General features: G+C 38.9%; 1 protein-coding gene across 1 annotated transcript in view; it reads right to left on the reverse strand.

Annotated features, from left to right (window-relative positions):
* Window positions 1-24793, reverse strand: part of NBAS (NBAS subunit of NRZ tethering complex) — a 316364-nt gene that overhangs the window by 166589 nt on the left and 124982 nt on the right. The window contains exons 24-28 of the mRNA XM_032866873.1: window positions 20672-20857; window positions 18968-19141; window positions 9556-9689; window positions 4555-4617; window positions 2327-2449 (exon numbers count right to left, since the gene is read on the reverse strand). Of these exons, the coding sequence (XP_032722764.1) occupies window positions 2327-2449; window positions 4555-4617; window positions 9556-9689; window positions 18968-19141; window positions 20672-20857 (680 nt within the window). The remainder of the gene's footprint in view (window positions 1-2326; window positions 2450-4554; window positions 4618-9555; window positions 9690-18967; window positions 19142-20671; window positions 20858-24793) is intronic.

The raw sequence follows: 24793 nt of genomic DNA on the forward strand, positions 1-24793 counted from the left end.
TCCCCTTTTTTATGCATTAAAAACAGGGCAAACAGACTATATGCATATAATAGTATTGCTATGGGAAAAGCATGTATTTGAGATCATTCCTATGAAATTTCTGGTCTTCATGAAATTTTTCACCAAAATTTTTAGTAAGCATATGCTTCACTTGCTTATAGTATTTTATATTTATTACACAAAATGAGTAATTACCTATGCAAAAAGCGTAAGAGAATACTTTTTTTTTATCTCAGCATACAAATGGAAAAAACAAACTGACATATTTTCATGTCTTCCACGACAATCCCTGAAATGTGTCCATTAGTTAGACCTCAATACATGAACTCTTTAGGGAACTTCAAAGAACTGGAGGGCTCCTTCAGATCTGGCTTGTAGGTAAGTAAGTTGCAAAACGTTTGATGCAGAGAGTGTCCATCTTGCACCAGCTGGATAAAATCGAACCTAGGCATTGTCTAGCTGAATTCAAATTCTCATAGCCCAGCTGTTCTTCTGGAAGCCATCAACACTGGGACAGATGGTATTAATGTTTTCTCACACATGGCTAGCCGTAAGTACAGGTTCTAATTAAAATAAATTATAAGACATTATTTACAATGGCCTTTTCAGAATATATTCAGTAAATAGGAACCAAGAGTAGAACCTGAAGGCACTATACCAGAGAGTTGCAAATTAACAGAGAGATCCCTAAGTATAAATATGATGTATTAGTTACAGCCTTGGAACTGAGGGATATTTTCCAGGGAGAAACAGTGTTGCACTCAAGATGGTAAAACTTGATTTGCGCAGATTCAGTGAAATCTGCTACCGTTTAGAATATGCCTAAGAATATTCCTATAGATGCTAAAGGCCAAGCCGTGGTGGCATATATGAAATAATTAAGATTTACTACAAATTAACTAGTTTGAAAAAAGAGGCCATATTCTCTTACATATTAGAGTAGAACAACATGAGTAGAGATTAACTTCAAAGGTTTCAGAAGTGTTTGAGGAACTCAAGGAAAACACAGGAAGTGTTCTAGCTATAACAGCAAGGCTTTCTTGAAGAGTGGGTACTAAAGTAGAGTTAGCACGATCAGAAATACTGACCATTTGTTTCTAGCTGTAAAAAAAAAAAAATCTTAAGACTTGAGTTGCCAAAACCTTTTAAATTGTTCATTTAATAATTTTTGAGAAAGGGCCATTGATATAGATGGTCCCATATTAGATGTACGGGAACTATAACACTTGCCCTAGAGAAGCTTATCATCTCCAAAGGAACATAAGGCACATACATCAATAACTATAGTTCCCTGTTAAAAGAGACAGATAGGGAGAGAGACAGATATAAAATGCCAGGGGGTTTCTTAGGAAGGAGAGTTCCCTGAGCAAGCCACTACTGGCTGCATTCTGTAAGCAGTTTACTACTGTTGGGTGAGCTCGGGATTTCTGGAGCCATCTAGGTGGTGCAAGTGTAGCTCTCGTAGGGCTTGGGTAGAAGTAGAGCAGTCTCTACTTGCATGGGACATGATATTGTATACAGAAAATCCCATGGAATATCCAAAAAAAAAACAAAAACAAAAACAAAAAACCCTACTGGAACTAATACAGATGCCCCAAAGGTTGGAAGACACAAGCTTAATATATTAAAATCAAAAAAATATATGTCAACATTTCTACACACCAGGAGTGAACAATCCAAAAATGATATTAAGAAAATTCTATTTATAATTTTAAAAATTAGAAATATTTTATAGTACACAAATGTCCATAGCTTAAGCTGTAAAAACCAAAACTCAAAACAACCCAAGAAGTCCATAAACAGGGGCACCTGGGTGGCTCAGTGGGTTAAAGCCTCTGCCTTCAGCTCAGGTCATGATCCCAGGGTAATGGGATCAATAAATAAAATGGAATTATTATTATTGATCCATGATACAACAAGGATGAATGACAAAATGAGTACACTGAGTGGGAGAAGCCAAACGAAAGTGTATACTAGATTCCATTTACATAAAGTTACAGAAAATACAAAGTAATATATAGGAATAGACTATACATCAGTAGTAGTCTAGAGAGGGGATAAGGAGGTGATCAGGAGAAGCAAAAGGAAGGGGAATATAAAAGGGCAAGAAGTTGTTTCTAAGGGTGACATACTTATTACCTCAATTGCAAGATGGTTTCACAAGTATCTACAAATATCGAAACTTATCAAATTCTACACTTAATACATGGAATTTAGTGTTGGCCAATTATAAATCAATGAAGTAAGTAAAAAAAAAGAAGAAGAAGAAGAACAGTACTTATTTTTAATCATATACAAGTGTCAATTAATTTTGTTCATTACTTACTTCCGACCAGTGTGCCTGGTCAGCCTAACCATCAACTTGCGTGCCTCTTCTGAGCTAGACTGAGTGTTCTTAACAAAAGAAACTGGTCTCTCAAGTCCATGTTTCTCCAAGAGCTCCGACACACTAAAAGTGAGAGAGGAATTTTTTAGTCTTGCTACCAAACAAAAAAAAAGTCTGAGAGTCTTAAACATACAAGCAGCACGTAGGTGTTTAGTACTAAAAACAAAAAGTAGCATATAGAATGACCCAATTTCACATAATGCATTAATTTTCAAAAAAAAAAAAAAGCTAACAATCATATATCAAATCTTATTTCCTGTACTTTAACTACAATGTACTTGCAATTAGTAACCCATTTTTTTAAAAATATGACATATCTTTATCTAAATTTTTTTTTATTATTTTCCTCTATTCTAAAAGCATCAAATCAGTAAAGCAAGCAAATCTATCATTTCAATACTCAGCTTTTACTCTGAACAATCCTGTGAGTAATTTGTTAGAGGCAAGGTCATTAGAAAAGAAATAAACAATTTAGAGTTGGAGCCAAAGAAACATCACAAGGCTCAATCTCCCTCCAGAATCTATTCTATAAAAATAAAAAAAATATGTCACAAATTTTGTCCCAGATGAACCTTCTTGAGATATCTCATTCCCCAATCAATCATCAGCATCATACATATATGATGGTTGACCTCACCAAATCTCACATTTTTGAATTAACTACTACTGGGTTTATAGAGCGTGACTGGCTAGAATTCAGTAGCTCATCTTAAAGACAGGTTTCATGGGTCATGTCACCTGACATCACATATGCTAAAACATTTTTCAGTGATTAGTACCTATAAGGTGGAAGAGGAAAAAAAATTCTTATTTTAAAAGGTCAGTAACTTAAACTAAACAGGGAAAGACATGGGTATCATCCAGAAACTGACCACATATAACTGTTTCCTTGAGGTAGTAAGAGCATAATGTGATATCAAGACCACTCATGGTTATACCCAGGAACATACCATGAAATTCTGTGAAATACTGTGAAATACCTCTTTATTTCACCATATCTTTTTGAGATCACTCTTCTCAGTTTCATTACGGAAAAAAAGGTAATCATGCGAATTTGTAAGGAATGAATCTATATTGACTTAATCCACTAAACTTTACTCAAACTATGTTCAGCTTCTCAAGGACACCAGAGATAGGAGAAACACAGCCAAACTAAAATAAGCTAAGGTTGAAAAGAAAGAAAGAACTTGACTTATTAAGAATTTTTCAAGAAAAAAAAAAAACTGTATAACTTTCAGGACACAAAGTAACAAGGAGCAAGGTAGTAATAAATACAGAAACAGAGGTCCTGAGGAAAGTGAATGATTCTTCATTCAACTCCCATACACATATGGCACAAAAACACTGTTTCCTTAAATACAACTTGAAATATTTTTATGCTCAAGTCCCTTAAATTCAATGAATAAAACTTCTAATTAGTAGACTCCAAATTATAATACTTTTCTATTCATATCACCACTATAAAGTGATGGTATTACCTTATAATTCTATAATTATGTGTTGGAAAAAATTTTGTTAGCCCTAAAATTTTTAATACAGTTATTTAAAATTACTCAAGCATCTTCATATACACATATAAATGCTAGTAAAATATATTTTACTTCCTAAATGCCAAATTAGGAATTTCAGGCTCCAATTCAGAAAGTTTAATGCTTCATTATGACAGTGAAGAATATTACTGTAGAGTTACTTGAAGGCTCTAGTGCAGTTTGATCTAATCCAGATATCCTATCAGAGGTAATATGCCCAAAAAACAGAAGTAAGGAGTCTAATAAACACTGTTTGCTGACAGACATAATAACTGTTGCAGAAACTAACATTTCTTGTGTACCTCATGGGTAGGAAGCACTTTAAATGGTTACTCTAACATGAATCCCATTAGCTCATGGGTTAGATACTATAAATAGGAAAACCCAGGGTTCAAAGATCACACAGCTTCTGAGTCACCAGGCCCATATTTGAACACAGGTCCATCAGTCTTCAAAATCCAGGCTCTTAATTACCCTGCCACAGCTAGCGGTACATCTGTATTAAGAAAATTCACTCCCAAGAGAGTCAAACAAATAGGACGTCAAACTGCAAACGACCACTGGACATACGAAAAGTTAACGTTTCTTGGGCAGACCTCCTGCCTCAGCACAGAGCCAACAGACTAACATTTTTCTCACCTGAGAATTTGTTCCAGTTGGTCTGCCATGTCGTGAAGAGCATTTGTTACCTCTGTTTTATGACTGAAAGATTAAGAGAAAAAAATTAAAATTAAGTTTTAGTAGTAGTTTTTTACATAGAATATAATACTCAAGTGAAAAAAGATATAGTTTCCCTTATAGTTAATATACAACAATATTACACTGCTAGGCAAAATGTTGGTCTTATTTCTGAACATCTTCAGCTCTGCCTACTTGTGCTCTATGTCTCTAGTAAATAAATAAAATCTTAAAAAAAAAAGAATACAGGGTTTTTCCTTTGTGAATTGACATCCATAAACATAATTACTATAGAATTTTTTTTTAGCCAGTGGAATATGTTGCCTACATAAGACGCACAAAAATTAATTAGGTTAAATAAGTGTTCATTTCCTAAGTGATAAAGAAAAAAATAACAGTTTACCATTTGGTAAATAACCACTTAACTACTAAAAATGAACAACGAACCATAGGCAGAATAAAATTGATGAACTTGGCATGAAGAGAATCACAGAAAATATTTGGAAGCTCTATATTTTAATAGTAGGCTAATTTAAAAATGTTACTTAGAAAACTGTAAATATGAAACATAATCATTAAGAAATACATGGAAAACAAGAGAGTATCAATCTATTTTTGTATTTACAAAAAAGTCTGTTAGATCAAAAGAAACCATTAATCGGAAGCCAAGAAAAAGAGGCATTTCTTAGCCTACACACTCTTCAAAAACACACTAATTCTGTAATTATAATGTCTACATAAAATATGTTCTTTTAATATCATCATTCATTGATACTTCATGGTAGGCGAATTACTGTTTAAAAATTAACAGATTAGCTCTAGTTGATATTTATGCTAGTTTGATCTTACTGAAAAACAAGGTCTAATACACTTATTCCTAAAAATTATACGTGTCACTTGGGAGTCAATGAGTTAGATGAGTTGATTCAAGGACAACAAAGGAGGCACAAAGCTGAAAGACAGACTATCAAGTTTCCCAGCAAGGCCATTTAAGGAAGAGACTTCCCACCACTACTGCCCTCTGTCACAGACATTAAGAGAAGCCTCTGCATCTCTTGTTACCCTCTACGGAGAACAATTTTACTACTAACACCCTGATAGCCACTGGGTTGAGGTTTCTAAATGATAGGTAATGACATTGTGCTACAAAATCTGTCCATACAATGCCTTTACCAGCCTTTTGCTGCCTACTGACAGCCCACAGCTCTCAGAGAGAGACCTACGGTTCCCAGAGGCATACCTGCTATTCCTGCCAGTCTTTACTAAGGATGTGAGATAACCTATGGTCATATCTCTGTAAGTCTGGGTAATAAACACGTGCTGAGGCACCCTACATGAAGATTCCTTAACCCTAGATGGAGGAAGGCAAAGACATATTAAGCGCTACCACAATCTCCATTCAGCTCTACCACTGACAAGCCTAACTGCTGGGATTCCTTCTGGGTGGTCAGTACTGAGACCCATGATGAGGTGATGAATGATCAGGATCTCTAAACTACCCAACGTTTCTGTAACATACTAGAATCTAAGATGAATCTACACACACAAAAAAAATCAAAGCTTAAACAAGAGGACAAGCTAGGTGCTCGCATACGAGGCGATTTCTCAAGCACTCCTACAATGAAAAGGCTTTATCTTGTCACAAGGCTTCCAATCAGTTTCTTAGTGTCTTAGATATAAATTAATGATCAAGAACCAATCAACATGGAGGACAGTCCCCAACAGTAAAGGCAGATACACAAACAACCAGGATATGAAAAATGAGAGACCGTGGTGAAAAAGCGTGTAGTGCAGGGAGCAGAGGAACAGAGTTTCCTACTTTGAAACAAGAGTAGGACACTATCTTATTTTAAAAGTTCTTAGAATTTAAATAAGAAAGTCAAAATAAATCTTAAAATTCGAAAGATGGATGAAAAGATAAAACTGAAGAAACTCCCAGATCATTTAACAAAAGATCAAAAAGTGGGAAAAAGAATAAAAAAGGCAGTAGATAAAGAAGTATTAAAAAATAGAGAAAGAAAAAGGAAGGGAGTACAAATAAAATTACCAAGGAAACTTATCAAGGAAAGAATGTAAGAAAATTTCCCAAAGCTCTAAAGGGCAGGATTTTCCAGATTGGAACAGGCTGTCTAAATGAACAACATAACAAATTCAGAGTCACAATAAAACACATCCTTACGATATTTCAGAACATCAGAGATGAAAAGAAGGCACTGAAATACCCAAAAAGGAAGAAGCCATCTATAAAGCAGTGATATACAATGGTGTGGGTCTAACTGACAATCCTGGGAGGAGAGGACAAGACTGGTGCCTTCAAAACTCACAAGGAAAAGACTATAAACCCAGAACTGTATATAGCCAAGGTTTCTACCAAGTTCAGGGGGCAATTCTGGTAACTTTTTGACATGGAACTGTCTTAAAATAAAAATGCGTCCATGTAATCTTTGACAGGAAACTGTGAAGATTGTGTTCCATCAAAACGAGAGAATAAGTAAAGGAAGGAGAAAAGAAATCTCAGAAATGCAGTATGTAACACGAGAGAGAGGCAAACCCAAGCCTCAGGATGGCAGCTGTACAGAATATGGAACAATTAACCCGCATCAAAGCAAGAGAAAAGACATCCAAGAAGGTTCCAAAAGGTACAGAGGGAGAGAAAATGGGAAAAAGGGAAGGAACTAAGATATGTCTGACTACAGAAAAGAGCTTTCTATTTCCATCAGAAGAGGGAAGGAGATAAATGGAAACAAAACAACAAAAAAGGAAAAGGAATTTTCTAAAAACGAAGGGGGAAAAAGAAAACCAGGAAAAACAAAAAGTTGCATACAAAGGAAATATAATCATACCCAGATCTGCAGAAACAATATTTACATAATATAATGATGAAAATGCTACCCTAACTATACTGAAAAACCGGTAGAAGTAGGTATGGGGGATGGGTAGACTTCCATAAAAGGAAGTCCGTAATCACGTAAAAATGCAGCCACAACATGAGCTGTCTTAGAGGAGGCAGGCAAAGACCAGAAGAAACACATTCTCTAAGCTGGTGTTTCCTGTGAGGAGACACGGGGAAGGCAGGGCAGCAAACAGCTGTTGATCAATTACAAGTTTTTCAATTTCTTCAGTTTCATTATGTGCATATGTTACTTTATAGTTAAAAATTAGGAGAGGATTATGTCTCTTTGGACTCCAACTTTTTTTAAATTTTTGTTTATTTAAGTAATCTCTATACCCAATGTGGGGCTCAAACTCATGACCCTGAGATTAAGAGTCACATGCTCTCCTGACTGAGCCAGCCAGGCACCCTCCAGACTCCTTGATCTTGGATCAGCACCTCTATGACACAGACTTTTCACAAAGTAGAAAGACCAGCTGACTTGGAGAGTGTCTCACACTTTGCATTTACTTGACCGTTTCCTTCATGGTGTGATTTAACTTGTTCCCCCTTCTCTGCATCCGCTTGAAATCCTGAAGCTCGGCCCAGAGGACTGACTAGAGTAAGAATGAACACCTTTACTTCAGATTGGTACCTCACAGGAGGCATGTAACACCATGCTGTTTGTGACAGCACATCTGGTAGCTTAATTAAAGGTGACGGCAGTCGGCTTCTATTTTCGAAAGCTAAATTTCCCCTTTGAAATGACAAAAAAAAAATAAATGAACTTGCTGAGGTGATACTTCGGTCCCACGCAAATATCCTTTACCCATCAAACTCACATCTGATTGCAGTACCGTTGGTGACTGCATGAAACTATCTCACAATGGGGTGCAAACTTGGTGATCTCTATCATTCAGTTCACAGAAAATTAAAATTTCCTTAGAAGGAAAAGAGAGGGAGCAGCATTAGTCACAGTAGCCAAGATTGATAAGAAACAACCTAAGGGTCCATCAAAAGATGTATGAATCACAAAAATGTGCCATTTTCATATACACAATGGAATATGAAAGTCATAAAAAAAAAAAAAGGAAATCCTGCCCTTTATGACAACATGGATGGACTTTGAGGGCATTAAGCTAAGTGAAAAAAGTCAGATAAAGAAAGACAAATACTGTATAATGATCTCACTTATATGTGAAATCTTAAAAAAAAAAAAAAAAGAAGAAGAAGAACCCAAAACAACAAAAATAACAAACTCACAGAAAAAGATCAGATTTGTGGCTACCAGAGGTGGGAGTGGGAGGCATGGGAAATGGGTAAAGGAGGTCAAAAGGTATAAACTTCCAGGTCTAAGATAAGTATGTACGGGGGACAATGACATACAATGTACATGTTCCACTCAAGGAACAATTTGGGAAACCAACTGAAAACAACAAAAACATTGTTATATGTTATATTTGAAAGTTGTTATGAAAGTAAAAGATCTCATCACAAGGTAAAAAACTTTTTGTTCTTTTTTTTTGTATCTGCATGCGATGACAGATGTTAACTAAACTGTGGTTGTTTCATGATGTACGTCGAGTCATTACGATGAACGCCTCAAACTTATGCAGTGCTGTGTGTTAATTATATTTCAATAAAACAAAGAAAAACAAAGTAAAATAAAATTATGTATATTCAGACATTACTACTTGAACACGATTATCATAGGCAAGGGCCAAGAACAAATAATTCGCAGAATACCACGAGCTCATAAATATGAAAAACGCTTAATTAGAAACAACTTAAAACAGAGACATCACTGTCTATGTGCTAGATGCAAAGTACTTTTTGTTGTGGTGGTGGTGATATTTTTGTTCTTTGACGGATAATTGATCAAGGTTGGCAAAATTATACTGATTGCTCAAACACCGCTGGAAAAACAGAAGTTTATCTCTAGGCAACAGGTTTGCAGATGATTCCATTTTCTTCTCTGTATATTTTTTATATGCCCAAAATTCTGTCTAATGAACCCTCTGGGAAGCAACATTTTCATTTTAGCTGGTCGGATGAAAAGACAATAAGCCTGGCACGCTGTAGGTTCTTACCCATATCCTCTTTGTGGAAGACATTCTAATATGTCATAGCAAAGAGCCAGCTGGTCATTTCGTTCACAGTTGTAGATGCACTCCAGAGCTACTGCCATCAGCTGGTCCTGATCGGGAATAATTTTTTGCTGCAGCTAGAGAAAAGAAAGCATGCTGTACTAAACGTCAATAGATTTACAGTCAGTTTTTCCATAGCCCAGTGCAACTGTCAATAGAATATTAAACAGTGCAATTAATCAGCTGCAAAAACAAATCTTGATTTTTCTTTAGCTTACAGACTTTTGGGGTCTTTAATAATTCTAAATGAAATCACATTTGAATTACAGAATCAGCTAGAAAAGATCATTTGTACCCATAAGCTTCACATCTGCTAAAAACAGATTCTTCAATTTATGACCCATTCAGGATAAAGTAGATAGAAGAAACATAGTGAATTAAAAAGGCAATTCATTAAAAGCATTTCTAACCCTAAAGCCAAATTTTATGTGTTTCAATTACAAAAATATATAAAATTCCTTAACTAATATTCAGAGATGTTTGAACCTACTATTTTTCAGGATGCATTATATATTAGTCATGTAACTAAACAGCACTGACATTATTCGAAAGAAGTCACATTGCAGTGCAGCAATATTCAAATCACAGAACATATTCTGATGCAGAAAGCCGGCTACCACGGTCATTGTCTCTACAGGATACAAACTTCCCAGTGCAAACCAGAATTTCTTTCTTATTTTCTGGACTACAAACATACTGTATTTGTGCCTTGTTTTTCTCATCTCTACTTCTCAGCTCACTGGATATTAACACCTTCCTAATATCATTGTTGTGAGGATGAAATTAATACATGAAGAATGCTTCCATTATTACCGAAGAGACCAAAATGGAAAGCTGAACCTATGCTCTCAGAGCCCTATTCAATGACAAAATAAGTTTAAAGCAATTTCCATAATAAAGATCTGGTGGTTTTCAACATTTTAGTAGAAACTCAAGAAAGTGACAGACAGAAGCTGCCAAACAAGGCATCTTCTCAGTAGAAAAATCGTATCAGTGGATGTGAACAAGAAACATTCAAGTAACAGGGAAGTGAAGTTTCCCGAAGCAGCAGAGTTAATGGAGTTCTATACCTTTCTTCAAGGGGTTAAGAAAAAAACATGGCGTTAATTTGACATCAACATGTGACAGAGTTACCCAAGGTTGCCAAGTGACAGACTGGTGAAACAGAGCCAGAACACAGTAAAAATAATTATTAAAAATTAATTAAAATCACTAATTTTTCCCGATTTCTTATCGTGTCCCAAGTGCTACTTCTATGTGCTTCCCAAGCATTCATTCCTAATTCTTCACACCATTTCCCTAAGGGGAGGCTGGGGCACTGCCGGGACACGTCAGTTGCTCAAGGCGTAAAGCTGGTCGTGGTCACGCCAGGAGCCTGATGCAGGCAGCCAGCCCCAGGGCCCACACGAAGCGACGTGGTCTCTCACGCTCCTGCAGTAAAACTTCACATACAGGAAGAACGGGAGAGATGGAGGAAAACTACAGTCATAAACAACTCATACAGGAAAAGGAAAAAACTGAAGGCAGTTTCAGTGAAAGGAATACACTGAAAAACCAACTGAAACAGAAGCCTGTGTTTCTGTGTTTCTGTGATGGTTCCCTTGATTTCCTTGCTTCCTATCTTTCCCTCCCTGCAACATTCAAGTCTCACTTGGAAGTTAAAGGTTCTAGAATCCACAGTTGATCACGTCTGTTCAAAACCTTGTTGGTGGGTGCCTGGTGGCTCAGTGGGTTGGGCCGCTGCCTTCAGCTCAGGTCATGATCTCAGGGTCCTGGGATCGAGTCCCGCATCGGGCTCTCTGCTCAGCAGGGAGCCTGCTTCCCTCTCTCTCTCTGCCTGCCTCTCTGCCTACTTGTGATCTCTGTCTGGCAAATAAATAAATAAATCTTTAAAAAAAAAAAAAAACACCTTGTTGGTAACCCTTAGTAGGCCTAAAAGGTAAAGAATAAGCCTTCCATCCAAGTTCCTTCACGGCCTGGTGCCAACTCACCCTTCTGGTCCTATGAACCGCTAGGCAAATTTTAGTTCATGCAAATTAAATTACTTGCCTTATGTAAACATGATATTAGTCTTTTGTCTCTTTGTCTTATTCTACTCCTGCATGGAACTTCTTCTCAAAAACTTAGTTTTTCCCTATCTAAAGCCTCCCTGAGAATCCCACTTTATCTCTATTTGCCCTGACTTCAGTCGGGCTTTCCCAGATTTCTAGTCTTGTCCATAAGCTCCATAAATGCTGGTCTAATGAACACATCCTCATACTACTCTCAAACATGGATCCTTCTCCTCTCTGTATTCCTATGGCTTCTTTTTGTTCTCTTCCTGGGCCATTTAGCATATCTTTCTTAAAACAATCTATTATGCACATGAATCGTAATGCTCAAAGTTTTGAGACACTTTCTACTATTCTTACTCTGTTCAACTCTACAAGATGCCTAACTTCATAAAGTGTAAGACACACTTCTTATTTCCATCACTCCTGTCCTAATATCTCAGTGGTAACTGTTAAACCATCATCTGCCCCACCTCAAGCCGATAGAAGAGAGCGCTTCTAAAACTTTCTAGGAAATCAGTAAGTCTTCCCCACCATGGGCAGCAGATTATTTTCCATACTGCAGAGCAAGGTAAAATTTTTAAAAATTATAATTTGGTTTTTAAAAATGGTCTTAAAATTACGCACTACACATAAGTAGATAAAGAACAGATGACAAAATAGGATACCTGGAAAACCCCAGAGAACGAAGCAATACAAAAAATAAGTGAAGTGGCAAAATGCAAAATTAGCATACAAAATTAACAGCTTTCATATACAGAAACAACAGAGGAGTGAAGGTAGGGAAAAGTCACTTTAAAATAAAACAGAAAATTAAATGCTTAGGAATAAATTTAGCAAGAAATGCGCATGACCTACATGAGGAACATTTTCAAACACTCCTGAAAGACAGTAAAAAAAAGACATGAACAAACAGAATGATACCGCCTCTTCTTGAATAGGATGACTTAACATTATAAAGATATTGATCTCGCCAATTTATAACTTTAATATAATCACAGTAAATATACCAACAAGCTATTTTATTTTTATTTATTTATTTATTTATTTATTTATTTTTAAGATTTTATTTATTTATTTGACAGACAGATCACAAGTAGGCAGAGAGGCAGGCAGAGAGAGAGGAGGAAGCAGGCTCCCCGCTGAGCAGAAAGCACAATGTGGGGCTCAATCCCAGGACCCTGAGATCATGACCTGAGCCGAAGGCAGAGGTTTTAACCCACTGAGCCACCCAGGCGCCCCCCAACAAGCTATTTTATGGAATTAGCCAAGTTGTTCAAAAGTTCAGATGGAGAAACAAACATGTAAGAATATCTTTTTAGAAAGTTCAAAAAACAAGCAAAACAAAACAAAACAAAAAACCTAGGGGAAAAAAATACAGAGGAATACTACCCTTACCAGATTTTTAAAACCCATTATAAAATCTCTATAATTAAAACAGTGCACTCTAGGGGCACCTGGATGGCTCCGTTGATTAAGCATCTTGATTTCAGCTCAGGTCATAATTTCAGGGTTGTGAGATCAAGCCCAACATGGAGCTCTGAACTCAGCACAGAGTCTGCTTGTCCCTCTCCCTCCCCCTCTGTGTCTGGCCCTGCTTGTTTTCTTTCTCTCTTAAATAAATAAATAAATAAATAAATAAGATAAAATACAAAATAAAACAGTGTGCGCCTAGTATACAGACAAACCAGTAACAATATAAAAACTCTAGAATGAGGGGCACCTGGGTGGCTCGGGTCATGATCTCAGGGTCCTGGGATCGAGCCCCATGTCAGGCTCTCTGCTCAGCAGAGAGCCTGCTTCCCTCTCTCTCTCTCTCTCTCTCTCTCTCTCTCTGCCTGCCTCTCTGCCTACTTGTGATCTCTGTCTGTAAATGAATAAATAAAATCTTAAAAAAAAAAAAACAAAAACAAAACTCTAGAATGAGATGAATGAACAAAGGGAAATTTGGTATATGACAAAGGTGGCATCTTAAATCACCCAAGAAAAGACAAAACTTTCAATGAATGGTACTGGGACAACTAGGTAGACATCTGGGGGAAAAAAATTAGATCCACATCTCACCATACAAAAGAATGAACTCCAAGTAGATTACTGATCTATTATAAAAATAAAACCATAAAAGTACTGAATGAAAATGAGTGAATTCTTCTTTAACTGGAGTAGGAAAAGGCTTTCTCACCATGACTCAAAATACAGAAGCAATAAAAGATTGTTCAATTTGACTACACATAAATAAAAAGATAAAAATTCTGGCCTGACACGAATCACCATAAACAAAGCCCAAAGACACCCTACCAACTGGGAGAAATATACACAATACATACCACAAAAAAGGGCTAATTACACCAATAAATCTCAATTTCTACAAACATAAATCACAAAGGAACAAAAGTACAAGTGAAAAATGGGGGAAAGGCACGATGGACAATTCACCAAAAAAGAAACAGCTCCCTCAAATATATGAGGAAATGTTCTAATTCACTCATCATTTAAAAAAACGCCAATTAAAACAACACTGAAATATCACTTTTCACCTACCACACTGGCAAAAATTTTAAAATACAGCAACATACTCTGTCCACAGTGCTGTAGAGAAATAGGGATGCTCCTACATGACTGGTGGGAAAGTCAAGCGGACAAAGCCCTCTGGAGAGAAATCTGGCAATGGCATCATGACCCTGCCTTTAGGCTCAGGAGCCCTCTTCAAGGAATACACCTTGAAGCTATACCAAAGACACAAAAATGCGTACGAACAAGGTTATTCACTGTAGCATTGTTTGTAACTACAAACTACTAGAAATAGAAAACTAGTGAGACTGAAGAAATGAATTTTTTTATTTTATTATTTTAATTTTTATAGCCACCCATGCTAGAGGCTATCATACTGAATAGCACAGTTCTAGAGGCACTTTTCCATTCCCTAAGGAGTGTGGGCCCAAAGCAGGCAAGCAGGAAATTGCAGGCAAGAGTTTCAAGTGTTAAGTAGACTCTCCCATCTATACCACTGCTGGCACACAGGCCTAGGTCCGCACCCAAAGCTTCCAAACTCAGGGCCCTGGAGTACTGCACTGCAGGAACATGGGAGAACTGGGAGCAGGAGTGTCCTTTTGGAACTTGACACAGTTCCATTCCTGATCAGATGAAAGTGGCCTTTGCCACTGTGAGAGCTGCAGGAGCTGCAAACCAACAGTCGGAACTAACTGTAACACAGATCAAGAGGCTTTCTATCAGAATCACTGGATAAATTGTCAAATGCATATCCCAGGTCCATATCCCCCAAAGTCTAATCCATTGTGTCTGGGTTCGGCCTAGAAAACTCTATTTTTTTTAAAGCCCATAGTTCCCATACACAATGCATTAAAAGAAGAAGAAGAAAAAAGAAATGCTAGCACAGAAGAGCGAGAACAATACGAGAAAGCAGAATATTTTATTCCCAAATCACCTCCATCCAGACTTAAGTTCCTTTGTAAATTCCACTTTCCAAAGGGCCACGCAAATAAAGAGCAACAGCTTAACATCACAGGTGAGCCAGACGAGTGCTTAAAATCATGATGTTATAAAGGAGAGGAAGAGTGAAGCACGTGTTACGGTTAAAAGGATAAATATGTGTTTGTATTATTGTTCCCAAGTGCTCACTCCCTTCTTTCCAAGACAGGATTATGCTTCCCCCCTCCTTAACAACAGGCTTGGCTCAGACTTCCTCTGGCCTGTGAAATGTGAGAGGATGTAACTTGACAGCACTCGCACTCGGAGCTAAGCTTTAAGAGCCACTGCGTGGTTTTGCTTTGCTCTTTCAGTCCTGGGCCACAGCTTAGAAAGGGGCCTGCTCTTGTAGCCAAGTCATAACAAGACATGGAACAAAGCAGAAGCCCAACCATAGCCTATACTGTGCCTGTAGGAAACGAATGTCTGCCATTCTAAACTACTCGGATTTGGTGATGGTTTGTTAATGCAGCATAACTTGGCCTGAGCTGTCTGATACAGAAATCATTGCTCCTGTTTCCTGCTATGTTCTATAAACACTGTGCTTGACTCATGGCAGATCCAAGGTACATTCTTTCCGTGAAGAGTCAAGTAAAATAAAATAAAAACAGTGCTCTAAGCACAATCCTAATAAAGCAAACAAACATTAGCAAGTGGTCTTAGAGCATCATAATGAAACCCAGTTTCAATCATTCACCCATCATGTGCCCTGACTAAATGCACTAAGCACCTACTCTCTGCAAAGCGCTGACTTCCTGGTAATACACAGAAGACTGAGACATAGAGAACACACATAGGAAAAAAAAGGGAGGAAAAGAGAAACACGTGAAACATGAATTATGACACAGTGTGATGTGGGTTATTACAGAGGCAAGGACAAGACCTGTCATCACACAGAGAAGTCACAGGTCTCCTAGCAGAGAGAATCCTGAAGGACAGGCAGGTGTCTGTAAAGGGAAGAAAAGGGAAGCTCACCATCCCAAACAAAGGAAATAGTCTATAAAAGCAAAAAGAGGCATGAAAGGCCAGACAGACAGCATGAAGACAGGTTGAGAAGGTCAGTGTGAGTGGACTAGCACAGTCACTCTCAGAGGGAAATGAGGCTAAAGAGACAGATTGGAAACAGACCACAAAGAACCTTCTAAGCCACTCCAGAGAGCCCAACATTTACCTTGTAGACACTGGTTTCCCACAGATCATGACATGATCAAATTTCCGTTGAGGAAAGATAATATTGATAGAGATAAAGAGGATAGATTGGAAAGGAGGAGCCCAGCAACCCCATTGTTTTCTGCTTTGATGTTTAGATATTTCAACAAAAGCAAATGGCTGCATGTTTTATTCAAAAGGCACATACTAAATTGCCAAGTAAAAACAACGAAAAGCTGACGACACACAAAGGATTTCCAAGGCTCTGTAAGGAAGAAGAATCACAAACAAGATTACTGGAAGGAATTTAAAGTCTCTTCTTTCTTCCTCATAAAACATTCATATTCAATCCATCCTGCTGCTCAAACAGTGCTCCGCTGTCAGAAGCAACACACCCTCGGCTCACAGCAAACCATCCCAAATTCAAAATCAGAATACTAAGTGGGAACTGCCTATGAGAAGATGGAAAATTTTAAACAGCCGAAGAACAGAGACATGTTTGACAAACAACCCTTTGTCAGAAATGAAGAAAATGTGTAAGGTTAACTAAGCAATGCTTTCTTTTTTTTATCCTGGTTATATGGTCTGTGGCCATGTACTTCAGAGGACTTCAGACTGCAGCACAGGCTAGCTCAAGGAAGTGCACTCACTTAGAATTTAGGATCGGAAGGGGCCTTACATGGCTTCTGCTTGAAACCCAATCCAAGGCTTTGAAGAGGACTACAAAGTCAGTGCCTTACAGTGACGGTGCTATCCCACTTCCTGCTTGAGCCCCCTCCAACAGAAAGGGAGCCACTGTCTCTTGAAACAACACATTTGATTTATGGCTAAATTAAGAGGTTATTTACGTCGCAAAAATATGCTGCACTTGAAATGATTTACGGCCACTGAATCTGAACAACCATTTGAATCCCGCAGAAGTACAGACCTATAAATACAGCTGACCCCAGCACTGCGAGGGTCCACTTACTCATAAACAGAATCCAGTACTGTAAATGCATTTTGTCTTCTGTATGACTTAATAACACTTTCCTTTCTCTAGCTTACTGTTTTCTAAAACTAATTAACTGTTTATGTTATTGGTAAGGTCGACAGTAGGCTACTGACCGTTAAGTTTGGGGTGTGGGGGGGGAGTCAAAAATTATACACAAATTTTCGCCTGCATAGGGGGTGGGGGGCTAGTGCCCCTAAACACTGCATTATTTGAGAGTCAACCATATAGTACTCTCAAGCAAATATAAAAATTATTAAGAATAATTATAGATTTCCTTATGAGATTTTCATAAATATTTTCATAAATATGAAGATTTTCATAAATATTTTGAAGGTCCTAAGGGGCAAGAATCTTTTCCTCTTCTATTGGTGTTAGGGTAAAGCTTAATGATGAAGAACACAGCTGTGAAATTAGAAGACCCATGTGTTAAAAAAAAAAAAAAAAAAAAAGAAGCAGTAGCCCATGTGTGAATCCAGACTCCACTCCTTACTGTGTGACCCTGGGCAACTGCCTGACCGCTCTGTATCACAATTTTTCTCTCCTCCGATGACTAATAACAATACCCACCTCATAGGATTGTTATAAGGATTAAATGAGTTAACACTTGTACAGAGCCTGTCTATAATAAGAATTCAATTATCTATCAAGTATTAGTTTTTCTCGTCTTGATATATATCAATACATATAATCGATAGAAACAGAAAGTCAACAAACTTTGGAATAAAGAAACATGAACTCCTAAAAAAAATGGCCTGAATTGAAACATGTTTAAAGAATACATGAGAACCTATGATGTTACTCATATGTGGAATTTAAGAAACAAAACAGGTGAACATAGGGGAAGGGAAGGGGAAAAAATGTCAAATTGAGAGGGAGGCAAACCATAAAAGACAATGAACTCTAGGGGCACCTGGGTGGCTCAGATGGCTGGGCGTCTGCCTTCAGCTCAGGTTATCACATCACGTTCCCAGGGTCCTGGGACAGAGCCCTGCCAACAGGCTCTCTGCTCAGCGGGGAGTCTGCTTCTCCCTCCCTCTGCCTGCTGCTCTGCCTACTCATGCTCTGCACGCTTTCTCTATCAAATAAATAAATAAGATACTTTAAAAAAAGGACACTGAACTCTAGGAGACAAACTGAGGGTTGCTGGAGGTGTTGTGGGTGGGGGTATAGCTTAACTGGGGGAAAGGCCATTAAGGAGGGCACTTAATGGAATGAGCATTGGGTGTTGCATGCAAACGATGCATCACTAAACTCTACCTCTGAAACTAATAAAAGACTATATGTTAATTGGGGCGCCTGGGTGGCTCCGTGGGTTAAAGCCTCTGCCTTCAGCTCAGGTTAAGATCCCAGGGTCCTAGGATTGAGCCCTGCATCGGGCTCTCTGCTCAGCAGAGAGCCTGTCTCCCTTCCTCTCTCTCTGCCTGCTTGTGATCTCTCTCTCTCTCTATCAAATAAATAAATAAAATCTTTTAAAAAATTAAAAAAAAAAACTATATGTTAACTGATGTTAAATAAAATTTAAATAATAATAAAAAAGAAAAGAATAACATGACAACCGTTTCCTTTTGTTTAAAGGGAAATTACTTATAAATCCTATTATAACAAATTGGCAAATAAAACCTAATTCTGCAGAGAAAGAAGCACAGAGGTTCTTAAAAAGTTAGTTTCTACTTACATCCGGTTTGGAATGCTGAAATATCTTCAGGGGAAATTTTAAGTCCCCTTTAGCTAACGTTACTAAATATTCCTTTAATAGCTCGTTAGCCACACCAGGAGACTGTTTCTCACAACGATGAAGAAAAGGAACCATCCACTGGTATGCACTTGTCACATATTTGTCCTCAGAACACTGAAAACACAATTAACCAAACAAACACATTCAATACCTGATTATTCCAGACAACAAGTTCTAAACCTCACATATGATCAAACTAATGTGAAACAACAGAAGCCCAACGCTTACTATAACAGATACCCCAGCTCACCTCAGAGGTGAGTTGTGAGGGACCCAGCATGACCATGGTCCCTCACAGCCTACGCCCCGCTCTGGAAGACCAACACGCTACTACTACAACTCCAACATGAGGTCTCCCAGAGCAGAGAGAGATTCTACCCCAAAAATGTGAGTGTGTGTGTGTGCATGTGTACGCACGCGCATGCGCACAGAGAGAGAGCGTGATCATGGATAGGAAGAGTGAAACAGAAAAAAGCAGAGAGACAGAGACAGGAGCACTGAAGAGCTCTAGAAGGGAACCACTTGAGGACCGTCTTCTGTATAAAATCCCAGAATCTCTCCCTTTTCCTTTCCTCTTTTGTTTCGCTCCTTTACATCCACCTTCACAAAACTCCAAATGACACACATGATTTTAACATGATTTTACTCATTCTCCCTGACATTACACAATTCCTTCTTTTATTTATTCCAGGAGATCCACCTAAGTCCTGTAAAAGGAGTCTTACCTATAATACAAATCAGTTTTCACTGGGTGGGTTACTAAGCAAAAGGGAAGGGAGCGCCTGAGGGAGAAAGATGACTGGAAGAAAAAGGAAGGAAGATGAAAAAGAAAGTACAGGAGGAAGAAAGAGAAGAGAGAAGAGATGAGAAGAGAAGAGAGGAAAAGAAAGAAGGGAGGGAGGAAGTAAGTTAGTTAGTCAGGGAGAGAAGAGAGCCATGAGGCAGCCGTGGCTCCTCCCCTCAACCGGCCCATTGGAACCAGGCTGCCCAAGAGCAAAGACTACACGAGGTGTCCCTTGACAGATAGCGCCCGGCAGCGCCACCATTATTGTCTCAGGGGTGTCTCTATTCAGTGGGCTCGGCAGGAACCAGGTCCTAAAGTGCAGGAGTGCACTTTCACCCCAGGGTGACCCAGGAAGAATCTAAAAGTGCTGGGCAAATTCTCCTAAGATCATGAGTCCTAAGCCATGATGTTTTCTTCTCACAAGCACCTAGCCCTATAAACGCCAGTATTTCTGTGTAAGTGAAATATTTAAGTAATTGGGAATTTTAACATAATGAAGGACTAGAAACATGATTATTAGAATAGCCAGCTAGTTTAGAAATATGCCTAGCTAAAAGGAAAAAAAAAAAAGTTTTATACAGAGGAGTATGAATAAAGGGCAAGCAAGGTATAAAAACAGCCAAAATAATTTGGGGATACTTACGGTAATTTATTCAAAAATTAGATTTTTTTTTTAATTTCTTTTTAATTTCTTTTTAATTTTTAATTTCTTTTTTATTTTTATTTATTTTTTAAGACAAGAAACCTTCCTTTATTTACTAAGTGCTCGGGTCTGGAGGACATTTTATCTTCAGCTTTGAGACCCACATTAATCAAAGTACATAGGGAATGCTTAAGAAGAAAGTTAAAATAAAACCTACACTATTCATCAGTAGTCTTAGTTTTTCAATGTCTTTCATCTGCTGGAGTTCTTTCAAGGTCAGGGTTAAATCACACCCGGCTTCGTAAACCAAAGCTTCCAGAGTAACCAAATTATCACACAGAGCCAGCAAACCGGGAATGTTCCGCTCCATTCCAAGTCGAATGAGTGACAACGCGCAGTCGACCTGCAACAGAAAAGCGACAGTAAATCTCAGTGTTCTGTGTCTCCCACATCTTCTCAAGTAAAAGCCTCCAGCACAGAATCTAATTCTGCTAATCACCTTATATAAAATTATATTATCAGCAACGTACATTTACTTAGTGTAAAAACAGTAGAGTTCTTCATCAAATATATCGTCAAGCTGTTTCAAAACAATCAGCAAGAAATACTAAAGATAATAAAAGAAAGACAACTATCTTAAATTCATAAAGCATGACAGTTTAAGAGCAGTTTTACATATATTTGTCAATTTAATTCTCACAACATTAACAAGCGAAAAGGGGTGGTGATAGTTAGTGGTAATGCCAAATCAATCCTACTTTCACTCTATCACTTGGCTCCGGAAACATTTTTGCTTTTACATCCCGTTCAGTACCTACCTATCCTCCCACGGTGCCCCCCCAGAGAAAAGGCATTCAGAAAACATTCGCTGAATGGTGAACTCTGGGAGACACCTTCTCTGTCTCAATGCAAATATTTACGTTTCATTTAGACCACAGTGAGGACTGGTCTTCGTAGACATGCTCAGAACACAGCAATCTGAGTCCCTAACCCTTGACTGGGTTGATGAAAGGACGCACCTCTGATGGCAAAATCAATGAACGTGACCTTCGCTCCCGGCACCTCGCACCCCTCACTTACTCCCTTACTCCTAGACGACCCGTTATGTACTGGGGGCCTCCTCTGAACCGAGCACCATTCTCACGGTTAGGAATATGAAACTGAGGAAGAAGAGGTCTCCTCCTGCAGTGATCTCCCACCTCGTCGGAAAACTGACCTATCACGTCAAAGGCTGAAGCACAGCGAGGCGAGCGGGACCTCAAGGAAAGGCGCACAGCCCACCCGTCACCAAGCCTTCCCGGGGAGGAAGACTTGAAATGCACTTCCACGAATCCATGGATATCGGCAGGTCAAGAAGGAAGGAGAGGAAGGCAGGCAGGAGCACGGCATGCAAGGCCGAGACGCGGGAGGTGCTGTTGAGAGTGTGGTTAGTTCCCTAAGGCGGAGAAGATGGTCTGAAGCGAAGCGACCAGAAACATGGCTAAGGCAGCAGGGAGGGGCCGCAGAAAGGAGAACACTGTTCCCTGAGCTAAGGAAGTTGCCATTTATCCTGAAATGCAAATACTACCAAAGACTTCCCACGGGGGCATGTCATAAGTCGGTTTACACACTTGAGAAGTATTCACTGAATGACGAATTGGAAAGGAACTGACCAGAAAACAAGCAGGCCAGTGGGGAGAACCACAGTGACTAGTATTAGAAGACTCTGGACTAGTGACAAGAGTAGCCCCCTGGGGGACAGCAAAATTCAAGGGACCAGCCAAAAGATGTGAGCCACCCAGAGACGAAAACGGATAGCTGAGCCTAGGACAAGGGGGAAAGCACTAAGACCCCTCAGAAGCCGCGCAGAGGAGACTGCGGGAGAGGAAGCAGTGGTTTCCGAGGACAATGTGTGAAGTAACACAGGAAGGGAATCGGACATGAAGCCGTTTCTCTGGTGTGGCAGGGGTGGCCAGACTCCAGACAAATGAGGAGGAAAGAATCACTGAGAAAGTGACAACCGAGAGCACAGGGGACTATTTCGGAGCTGAGCTGTGACAGAGGGAATACAGCTGCAACCAAACCCAGGGAGACTAGGACTCTCAGTTTTTGCTGTTGTCTTTATAAAACAGAGGTGGTTTGAACTTTATGACCAAAAAAAAAAAAAAAAAATAGGAACAAAGTAGAGAAGGAGGGGTTAAAGACACTGGGGAGAGAGCCAAGAGCCACAGAACAGCCCTGAGCAGGCCCGGATGTGGAATCCAGAGCACCTAAGGAAAGCAGTACCCTGGATGCAAGAGAGGAGATCTCTTCCTCTGGGAAAAGCTGGAAAGAGTAAGGACTAAGGGAACAGAGTTCTCAGGTTCCCCAGTAAAACACAAAGCAAAAACATCTGCAAATGAGGAGGTGGTAGGCTGGGAGGAGCAGAGAAGGGGGGTGCAGCACATGCAGGGCTAGGAAGAACACGGAGCAATATTAAAGGACAGCCCTTAAAGCCCTTCAAAGCCCCAGGGCCCGCCGGTACAGATGAAATAAAAAGAGAAGAAATGCATTTTCACTTAGAAAGAACAGTGCCAGGAAACACAAGGTCGGGGGAAACTATAGGTAGGAAAGGCTTGAGGCAAAATAGGAGTGATCCGGTAATACTTCAACAGGTAAATATTTTTTACCTAATTTCTAGTAATAAAAATACAGTTCACATCTGAAAAAAACACATCTACCTGTATACCAATTAAAAAAAAAAAAACTATCACAGGTGAATTTTCAGAAAGCATGAAGAAGGCCTGATGCATAAAACATAACTTTGTGCTAATAATGGTTTAACACATACAGCACATTCGCCATTTGTAACACTCTCCAATTTTGTGATCCAGATTTGTTTTCCTCGTATCAACTCTGAAGTTGTTGCTTTGCTAGATACTTACAGAGGTAAAAATGTTTTCAAACCAAATTACTGACACCTTAAATGAAAGCAGGCTCTCATGCAACTTGAATTATGCCACGTACCCCGAGCCCTCACTGGATAAATTTCACTACTCTACACACTTCGTAATCCAACAAACAGGTTTTGCTAAAAGGCATTTGCAGGCACCAAGGAAAAAGAAGTCCCACATCAATTAAGTCTCTAAAAATGAAAAAGATAAAAACTATGCTAGATAACACTTTGTAGCATAAGCCACATGAAGCATCAATAAATAAAATGAAGCTGGAGAATAATGCTTCTATTAGGAGTGTTTTTATATAAAGGGAAGAGATGAAAGAAAGAAAGGAAGGCTAAACAAAGCATCCCCAAATCACTTCTCTTTATAGTTACTCCTAATTCCACACAATGAATTCAAGATGTCTAGGAATTATTACTAGACTGTTAATAAACTTAAATTTCAGAAAGCTCTATAGTTTCCTTTCAATTTATTCTTTATAGACTTCACATTTTAGGGCAGCATTGACAGCAAAAATGAAGAGGTCCAGCCACTTCCCCCAGAGCCTCTACCCTCACCTACCCACGACCTCCCACATTATCTACAGCCCACCCTGGAGTGGATCGCTCGTTACAATCGATAAACCTACACCAACACATCATTATTACTCAAGGTACAAAGCACACAGGGAGAGCACCTCCAGAGACTTTTCTCATCCCAGTATCAGGATTCTAAACATTTTCAAATGTACTATGGTCCTCAGCCATCTTCAAAGACCTGGAAAGTCAATAAAATACTCTTGGCCCACCCTCCCCAAAAGTTTGATCTATAATATCACCATCAGCTCCAACAAATAACTCCTCTTCAACTCTATGAACAGTAAAAGTAGGAGTCAGATTAAGCAGAAATTCAAGGAGACTATCAAATCAAAGACACAGGGCCGCACCAACCACTAAGTAGAAATGTAAAACAAAGGTGCAAATTCCATAGCACAGTACTGCTGCTCATCAGACTTTTTAGAAATCACCCTTCCTGTCAAATGAAAAACTGATGGTAGGATAGGTGGTCCAAGGCCAAGACTACAAGTAGAAAGAAAAAGGCATCCAATGACCAGACCCTGAATGAGATTTCAATGTACATTCTGCCATTCTTCCCTCTGAACTGCCAACTTCTGTTCTCTAAGATGAAGACAACTATTGCACTCAATTAGCAGAATTTTTAATATTCTCTCCTATGTATTTTCTTTGTTCTCACTGCCCTTGGTATAGGAACCAAGCCCATGAAAAAAATCCACGTGCAAAAAAGGTAAGTAACAGATCCAGAGTCACGAGGTGCGTTAGTGGAAGAGTTGAGATTAGCATTCAGACCTCCTAAGGTTCAGTACATCCTCATCCCTCTCTTCCATTGTCCGATGTGGTTCCCCTGCAGCTCCATAAAGGCAC

The sequence above is a fragment of the Lontra canadensis genome, unplaced genomic scaffold, assembly GCF_010015895.1.
Source record: "Lontra canadensis isolate GAN:19392208 unplaced genomic scaffold, GSC_riverotter_1.0 scaffold32, whole genome shotgun sequence".
Lineage (NCBI taxonomy): Eukaryota > Metazoa > Chordata > Mammalia > Carnivora > Mustelidae > Lontra > Lontra canadensis.